Below are 9,495 nucleotides of genomic sequence, written 5' to 3'. Positions count from 1 at the left end.
CTAGTCTGTGGCTCAAACTTGAAGCTACAAGGCCTCGGGGCCTCAGTGTCTTGTTCAGAACAGCACGTAGGGCAAGCATCTGCTGCCCTCAGCCTCTCTCTGCGCTCTTGGAGAAGTGAATCCTTGACTCATATGACCAAAAACAAAGACAGAAAGGGGACCTGCCACCCAGCTTTGTAGATGGTGAAACTGAGGCCTACCCAGTGCAGGAAGGAGCTTGTTCAAGATCTCACAGCATTTCAGTGACAAAGTTGAGACTCCGACTTCTTGCATAGGAGAAAACGAAAACAAACAAAAAAAAGAAAACTGGAAAAGATACTCACTGAGATGTTTGCTGACCTTTCTCGGGGTGAATTATGGGTTCCTTTGATTCTTTCCTTCTAACTTGTATTTTTTTTTTTTAATTCTTTACAATGAACATGTACCAATTTTGTAACAAAAAATTAATTTTACTAAAAGAAAATTTCACAAAGTTTTTGGGAAATGAGACTGTTTATGAATGTGCTGGATAAACTGTAACTACATACAGCAGTTTCATATCATGGATGGGTAATTCAGCACACACACACACCCCCGCACCCTTCCAATTCATTTCAGTGAGGTTATCCTTTACTCTTTCTGGCCCACGGAGCATGGATCACTGAGATGAAGGCCAGAGCCATTACCATACACAACCCGCGCAAGAGCTGCGGTGAACACTTCCCCCAAAGCTCTGGTTGCAGGAAATCTTTCCCTTCAAACGGAGGAAGAAGTTTCCTTAATCCATTTTTGTAGTAAACGACCCAGGGCCAAGTCTGCTTTTGTTGCTGGTTTCCTAAGCTTAATTGCAAGCATAGTTACTGTGAAAGAAAATAAATGTTATAGCTCTGGGGCGAATTCTAACGAGCCTTCGGCAATTAGGGAAGAACGCATCTAATTATCCACATCCCGGGGGTGGGGGCGCCTGCACACGACGCTGGGGGTGCAGGGCCCAGAGAGGGGCAAAAGGATTTGTTCTGGTCTACACATAGGAATAAAAAAAAGAGAAACGCACCTCCCGTCTGAGTCCTTAGACGGAGAACACGGTCTGGGGATTCGGACAGTTGGATAGTCCCAGGACGCAGCAGTCAATGTTCTCAAGGTCCTGGAGTCGCGCGGCTGGAGGCTTTCCTCTGGTGCGAATGCAGCTGCATCGCGAGCAATGCTTCCTCGCCTGCGCTGCTTGCATTCGGGACGGGCCGGGAGGCGCGCGAAATTTGGGTGGCACCGGCCGATGGGAGGCCAAGAAGGCTGACGCTCGGTCTTCAACGCCTCGAGGGGCTCGCTGTCTCTCCTGGCTTCTGCAGTACACACCCAGCTCCCTTCTCGCAGCGTCCCTTCTCTCCTGGCACAGACCCTCGCTTTTGACGCGATCTCACCTGTCGTCCTAGTTGACAAGGAGAGTTGGGGGCGAAGACGCGTGCCGTTCCCCCAGTTTTCTTGTTCCCCCGGCTTTATCGTGGCGGTCCAGGAGGCTTGGCGATCAGGCGACGATATTTTTCACTTTAAAGCTTTTCCTCCCTTGTGTGCCCAGCGCTTTACAATTTACAAAGCATTCCCACCTCTCTCGACTGGTTTAATGTCAGGAGGACTCTGCGAGGGAGGGTCATACATTCTCATCCACAGATGAGGACGCTAGAGAAGGGACTGGCTTAAGGTCAATGGTGCCGTCCGAGTCCTCGATTTGGTAATTAAAACACAGATAAAGTGTCAACTCCTGCACTAACTGGGCACATCCACCACCCTTCTCCAGTCCATATCCCCTAGCTGGGCTTTAAGGCCACAAAGGATAAAACTCGTGGGTGGAGGGCTTTCCATTAAGGGCAACTGCCAACTAGGCAAGGCATCCTGATTTCTGCCTGGAGAGCTGGACTGCATATGGAGAAGCTTTGAATTTCAGCCCGTAAGGGTCCAAATGAAGATAAGGGAAGCCTACTTAATGCCTAGGTTTTTTTTTCAGAGTCACAGGCCTGGACCTTAAAGCTGGACCCACTGGCAGTAGGGTCAGTGCTACAGCTGCCCCCTGCCCCAGGTGGTCATTTATCATCACCAAAGTCAGGAAGGACCAACATGTAAATCTGTACTGTCCTATACGGTTGCCATCAGCCACAGTGCTTTTGTTGAGCGCTGGGCATATATGGCTAGTACAAATTTAGATGAGCTGAAAATACTCTCTGAATTTTGAAGACTTAGTATGAAAAAGTAAAATATCTCAATAATTTTTATATTGATTACATGTTGAAATGATAATTTGGATATATTGGGTTAAAACAATATTATTAATCTCACTTGATTTTATCTTATGAATGTGGCTACCAGAAAAATTTAATTACACAGTTTGCATTATATTTCTATTGGGCAGCACTGGTTTAGACAAATACCGGTCCGGACTGAATCACATTCACCTGTTTTTATGAAAAGGATAGCACAATCCCTGAAATTAAAAATAAAAATTACCAGTGGTTTTCAGTCTTCTTTCTCACACCCGCACCTAGCAAAGGGGCTGCATTTTTTCTTGCCAGAACTCACTTGCTCAAAGATTTTTATTAAAACAGTTCATCTGTACACTCAAGGTTACCTGAAAGCTGTGTATCAAACCTCTGAAATAGTTAATGCTGGAAAGTTTCACTCCACAATTGAGACGTACAAAATTTCAAGAGAAAGGTGGGAAAGTGGTTGTTGGATTTTTTCCCCTGATTTTGGTCAGCTTGCTGCTTAAAACAAATAGATACAAAACAAAGCTAAATATGAGCTTCTTTCTAAAGCCTACTTAACTGTCCACCCCAATCAATTTTTCTCTTTCCTTTTTGCATGGAGAGGCTGCTTAGGTAAGGCAGAGGGTTCTAGGGATGGAAGAGCCAGTGAGACAAACTGAAAGCTCTCATTAACAGTCTCCCTGAGTCCTATTAACTCTTTGAATTTTAGTTCACCCATTGGATCTGGGGCTGCTTGATGAAAAGAAAGAGTGGGCAATGGATAAATGCATTTCTACCAGCTTCATTGGAAAACTGCATTTATGACCCAGCAGTAATAGCTGCCGAACAATCAGCACATCATGCTCAAAAGATTCAAGAAATTATGATATAATTTGTGCCTGGAGCTAATCCAGAGGAAGTTAGATGTTTGCCATGAGCTTCTTTCCTATTCCCTGAAATAGGTGTAGGCCCTAGGTGGCCCACCCATGCTGCCAAATATGCATGGCACCAACATGATGAGACCCTTAAGGATCTCATGGGGGTCAGGGAATTCTGCAGCCCTCTTAAATAACAAATGGGGAGACTGGGGTTATGAGTGTTGGGAATGGGTCACACTGTGGAGCTGAGGCACAGTCCAGTCTCAGAGTCATGTCTGCAGTTCTGTGTTGCAGGGAAAACAAGCCCCTGGTCAAGCGAAGCAGGGTTTTCCAATTAAAAAAAAAAAACAAACAAACAAAACAAAAACCCCTATTTCTTTTGCAAATTTGCCTTCCTCACCTTAAGTAGGAAGGTGCATTGGTGCCTTTTATTGTAGTAATGTAGTCAAAGGCACAAGACTCAGACTGTGTAAAAAAGGGCCGAGTTTCGGGATATACAGGGAGGAGTGAAGCCAAGTGATTCTCCACAATTCAGATCCTGGACTCTGGTGTGGACACTACCTTGAGTCCCTTAGAGCCAAGGACCCTCCCCGGTAATGTCAGAGAAGCCTCAATGTGAGTCCATTATCCCAGTCCGTGGGCCACGGATGCCTCTCCCCACCTCCTCCCATTTTCAAAGCCATGCCTCCCGGAGGCTTCGCCTGTCCTGCTGGCTCGGTCCCTCCCACGAGGCTCTCATTTCGGAACCCTCTCCAGTTCTGTCCTCAGGTTTCGCGGATACTTAGTTCGTAAGGTCCGTCGAGGTACCTATGAATTTTCGCCTCGGATCACATGGCAGACACAAACCGATCCACTCCACTAGGATAGGCGGCGGCATGACGAGCATGGTAGGTGCCTCCACTGCCCGTTCCGAGCTGCCCAGCAGGGTTGTAGCAGGGCGCCAGGGCTCCGAACTGGCCCGGTGATGTGCGCCCATAGAAGTCCACCGCAGTCTCGACGCCGCCACTGCTGCCACCCGCTGGGGGTGAGGAAGGGCCTGCCAACCGGCCAGTCGCTGCGAAGAGGGCGCTGCTGGCGCCTTGTGGGTACGCGCCGTCGGGGCCCGCATAGGCTGCTGCATAGGCGGAGGGGTTGGCAGGTCGGGCGCCGGCGCAGCCGGTTGGCTGGTAGCCAGTGGTAGCGGCAGAAGCGCCAGCCGAGGCAAAGGCGCAGGAACCCACGGGCCCCGACGGTGAGGGGCCCAGTTCTGGGCTGAGCGGCCGCTCTGGTACCAGGCCGAACACGCGGCACGGGCCTGGTGAAGCAGCGGGGTAGTACACCGGGGGCGGCGCGGCGAGCGACGGCGGGGCATAGCTTGCATAGACGGCGCCCGGGTAAGGAGGGCGCGCAGCAGGCACCGCTCCCGGGAAGATGGCGGCAGCGGCGGCGGCGGCGGCAGCAGCAGCGGCGGCAGCCGCGTCGTGCATATAAGCCGGGTAGGTGGAGAGGTCAGAGCGCTTGAAGCGCTTGCGGCGGCGCAGAAAGCTGCCGCTCTCGAACATGTCCTCGGCGTTGGGGTCGAGGGCCCAGTAGTTACCCTTGCCTGGGCGGCCGGCCTCGCGCGGGATCTTGAGGAAGCAGTCGTTGAGTGTGAGGTTGTGGCGGATGCTGTTCTGCCACTTTTTGGGATTGTCGCGGTAGAAAGGGAAACGTTCGGTTATGAACTTGTAGATGCCACCCAAGGTGAGGCGGCGCTCCGGCGCGTGCGCGATGGCCATGGCAATGAGCGCAATATAGCTGTAAGGCGGCTTCCCGCGCTGCAGGGGGCGCTTCCGCCGCCTCCCGCCCGCGCCGCGACCCGCGGCCTCTGCCGGGACCCCGGCCCCCGCCTCACCCCGCTCCTGCTTCACGGCCGCCAGCGCCTCCGACTGCTGCGGCGGCGGCGGTGGCGGCCCGCTCTCGGCCGTCATGGCGCAGCCGTCCCGCGTCGCGGCGCGTCCCTGGTGCCCGCTGCTGTCGAGGTGCGGGGGCGGGTCCGAGAGTTGCGCGGCTCAGGACGCAGGGTCACGGGAACGGACGCTAGGACCCTCTGCAGAGAGCTCAGGGTGTTCTCGTGGGTGGCACCGGGGGCACAGCTTTCCTGGCAGGGGCGCTCTGGAGACTTGGTGCCCACTGTTTCCGGACTGACTCAGTGAGTACACAGGCTCAAGAGTGTCCCGCCCACCGACGGCTCTGCTCGTGTTCTGGAGCTCGAGGCCAAGTTCCGGCAGCTACGTTGGGATCGGGACTAGGTTCCCGTCGCGAGCTGGAGCGTCCTTTACGCGCTGATGCTAGGCGGTCAGGGGGTTTGGAATTGGTCCCGGGCCAGGGGCGTCTGCAGCTGGTATGGGCTTCCCGCTGATCAGAGGAAAACCCGTCGAGGTCGTGTGCGCAGAGGAGCTGCGGCCCTTAGGGCCTGAAGCGAGAGCTGTTAGTGGGGCACCCTGGTGGACGCCGCCTGGGCCGCGCTCCCGGGGCCGGGACTGCGGAAGATGCAGAGGACAAGGAGGCGAGACGCAGGCGGCGAGGTCGCGGTGCAGGGCAAGCGGGGCGGTCGGCGAGTTTCTCTCCGTAGCGTTGGCCTCCAGCCGCCAATACCGCTGGCAAGGCGCTCCCCTGCACACACCCGGACCGGCTCCTCCCTCCGCGGGCTTCTCCTCCTTAAAGGCGCCAGGAAGCTTGGGGCGGTGCCCGTTCCCCGCCCGTCCCCCCCGATTGCCCGCCTCCTGCTCTCCGGTGCACCTCCCCAGGTAGGAGCTGCTGTGGCGGCGCGGAGGGAGCATCACACTGACAAGGGAGTGGAGGGCGCTTGGAGATCTCCCGGAAGGGTCCTCTCTGCGCACCAACCGGGAGATTGAGGCCGGGAGAGGCTAGACTGTCTAGGGAGACCTCGGGGCCCGAACTCAGCGCTTCCGGACTCTGCCAGCCTTCACAGAAGGCTGGGACCAGCAGGTGAAAGGAAGGGCTCGCTTCACTTTTTTGGCCGGAGAGGGTGAGAATTGGCCTAGAGGGCGCTTATTCTTCTGGGTGGGGGACGAGGAAGAAGACGTTCCAGGGGACCGGTTCCCAAGGTCTTTCGAGGATGATTTTCAAACCCCCAAGTCAAGGCTGCCCTTGCATTTCCCCACCCAGTCCCTCATCTTTCAGACGAGGATTCCGAGGCCCAGTGGAAGAGATGACCTGTCACGCTTCCACTTGCGACTTCGCGGCTTAACGGAGCCTCACATCTGCCTGCTTCTCTAATTGGACTGCGTTTCTGCGCCATGTCCAATTAGAGCCAGTCACTTTCTCTCTTTGGATCCCAGGTTCCTCGACTGTACCCGAGGTTTTGTATCTCAAGTGTTCCTCCATTGCTGATATTTAGGGACAGCACCCCCCCACCCCACTCCGTGCAATCCGCTATCTTTGAGTGACTCAGGATTCCTCTCAATGGGTTGGAGAGGGGCGCGCAGCTTAAAGAGGCTAGGATTTTGCCTTCTCGCGGTAACCTCCTTCGGTTCGTCCGGTCCCAGGAAGATTCCGAGTGGTTCCCAAGACCTCAGGGGGCAGCCGAGCGTTCGCTTTGTGGTCATTCGCGGGGAGACCTTGGGCCCGTCCCTTCCCAGTCGCAAGTCTTCAATTTTCTCCTCTGTGAATTGGGGGCGGGAGAGCATGTGCAGATCTCGGAGGCCCCTTCTACCCTTAGGATTTCAAGCCTTGATGTCAGATTGGGATGCCCTGGCCGAGACGCCGCTTTCCGCGGGGCTGCGGGTGCAGACCAGGGCCAAGGGAGCCGCAAGAGCGCCGGCGGCCGGCCTTTGAGGATTTTAGTCTCGTTCTTTGTGGCACTGAGCTTCAGGCAAGCTCAGCCCTGCCAAGCATTGAGTAACTGCCTTCGGAAGAAAGAGGCGAAGAGCCCAGATCCTCGCTCCGCCGACCCAGGTGTGGAAGCAGGTGAATAGTTTGCAATGAAGACCTTTTTCATCAGATACGCGCTGGAGCTAATGGAGAAGACTTTTCACTCGCTCAGCAAAACTCCCAACTTCCTTTTTCTGAAGTAACCAAGATGCAAAAAATCCAGGTTTTGTCCTTACATTTTTTCAAATGGGGAAAAAAAAAGTTTAAAATTTTAACCAGATTACATCATAGTAATATTTTAGTATTGGATTTTGTGGTTCTCTGTTATTTCCAAGATTTAGATTTCCGAATGTTAAATTTCGGATGGCTATCCAAACATGAATCCACAAATCAAAGAATACGATTCTGTGATTCTAAAATTCTGTGATCAGAAGTCTAAATTCTTTGACTGTGATTGTAGTCCTATGAGTTTAAGCTTCTGGTCAAAGTGTAAAAGTGTATTCCTCACGTTTTAAGATGCTGGAAGTAAGTTTTTTGTTTGTTTTTGTTTTGTCTTTTTGTCTTTTCAGAGCTGCACTCGCAGCATATGGAGGTTCCCAGGCTAGGGGTCTAATCAGAGCTGTTGCTGCCGGCCTGTGCCAGAGCCACAGCAATGACAGATCCAAGCCACATCTGCAACCTACACCACAGCTCACAGCAATGCCGGATCCTCAACCCACTGAGTGAGGCCAGGGGTCGAACCTGCAATTTCATGGTTCCTAGTTGGATTCGTTTCAGCTGCACCATGATGGGAACTCCGGAAGTAAGATTTTCGTGCCTGAAAACATGATGCCACTATTGGGAGTTGCAGCTTCTCTAGGTTTTAGATATTTTTGCCACTCTAAATTTTATATTACCTAATTTGAATTCCTATATCAGAATGTCTGATTGGAAGATTGGGTCCTATAAATCCACAAATCTTTTACTTTCAGTCTAAAATGTTAGTACTAGATCCACTCTTTTATAACTAAAATAATCTAATTCTTGTAATTCTTATAATATTTGTGACTATAGGCTTTAATGACTTTATGATTTCCTACTTTTAAGTTCCGATGACTATGGTTAGAAGCCTCCGTGTCTCTGGATGTTTTTATCTTCGGTGTTTTGTGGACCTATTCTTCTAGAAATATGATTCCTCTTTCTCAATCTTTGCTTCTACTGAGCTACACCTGTGTGCCAGACCAAGCCTTCGCACCTTGAGATTAGAATTATTAAGGTCTTGGTTCCAAGATTTTCATGAACAAAGTGTCCCAAAAATTCTATTCCATAAATGATTTATTGTAATAATACACTCCAGAATTTTGTACTAAGATTCTATGAATCTCTGATATAAAATTTGAATTAAGCAATTTGAGTGAACTGGAAGAGTTTACCCGTTTGGATCAAAACTGTACATAAGGATCCCTTCGGTGCTAGGCTATTTCCTCAATTTTCTGTCATCCAAGCTTCCCTTCTTCCCTGGTGCTGTACTCCTTAATGTGCGTAGGGGTAGCAGACCCTGTTTAGAACCATTTGAAAGCTACAGAGTGGGTTCCAGTCCCTTGAAAATCATTCTTCTAGTCCATCAGGGGTGGTTTGATGTTGATGTGGGCCGGTGCTGGGTGATTTCCTTCTTTGCCACAGCCTTCAGCCCTGTGTGTATCCTCAGCACCTTTGGAGAAAACCTATCACTTTATAGGCTATTTTATGTTCAATTTTGGGGGCATGGGAGGAGTGCTGGTGATTTGTATGTAGAAGGTGCTGGCACCTCTTCCCCCAACTACTTCACTATTTTTTTTTTTAAGGCAAGAAATAGATTTATTAAGATGGGACGCTTGTGAGAGATGCAAGCGGGCAGGCAAGGAGGCTCTGGCTCCTTTACTGAGTTTTGAAGTGCCCTCAGAAGGTTTTGAAAATATAAATGAGGGGGTCCAAGGAGTCATGGAAAATTCCTCCGTTATACCTTGATCCAGATGCCCCTTCATGCAGATGCAGAGGTACCCCACCCTCCTCCTTAAGAAAAATCTTGGAAGTTCATTCAAACTCCAAGGACGCTAGGCCCAGATTGCCCAAGGGACTTGCTTAAAGTCTTGTAAAGGAAGTTCTTTGCTGAAAGATAAACTCAGGTATTCTGGCTCCTTACCTCCTTGCCCTGAATCCTCTGTCTTTTCCTGAGTTCTCAGAGCCTGGCTTGTGCTCACCGCCAGACAAGGAAACCCCAGGTTCGGATGCTTGCAAATCAGATTCCAGAATTTTGGTACAGTGGGAACACAGTGACCTCTGTTTGGGTTACTCTGGGACTCTGGGGTCGTCTTTCTCTGGGAGAGTCAGGGTCAGTGGACTGTGTGGCCTCAGAGAGCCGCAAAGGCGGGTGGGTCCTGTGTCACACTTAACCCAGTCAGTCAATGGTCTCAGCAGTGGCATGAAGTGAGAGCTCCGCTTATAGCCAGGTCATTACTGGTACAGCACAGCAGCTGTCCTTTTTTTTTTTTTTTGGTCTTTTTAGGGCTGTACCCACGGCATATGGAGAT

General features: G+C 51.3%; 1 protein-coding gene across 1 annotated transcript; it reads right to left on the bottom strand.

The window, feature by feature from the left end:
- Positions 434–5,126, bottom strand: FOXE1 (forkhead box E1). Its single transcript, XM_001925232.4, has one exon. The coding sequence runs from the start codon at positions 5,038–5,040 to the stop codon at positions 3,919–3,921; it is 1,122 nt and encodes a 373-aa protein (XP_001925267.1). The 5' UTR covers positions 5,041–5,126; the 3' UTR covers positions 434–3,918.

The sequence above is a fragment of the Sus scrofa genome, chromosome 1 (genome assembly GCF_000003025.6).
Source record: "Sus scrofa isolate TJ Tabasco breed Duroc chromosome 1, Sscrofa11.1, whole genome shotgun sequence".
Taxonomy (NCBI): domain Eukaryota; kingdom Metazoa; phylum Chordata; class Mammalia; order Artiodactyla; family Suidae; genus Sus; species Sus scrofa.
This window is presented reverse-complemented; position numbering and strand designations above follow the sequence as displayed.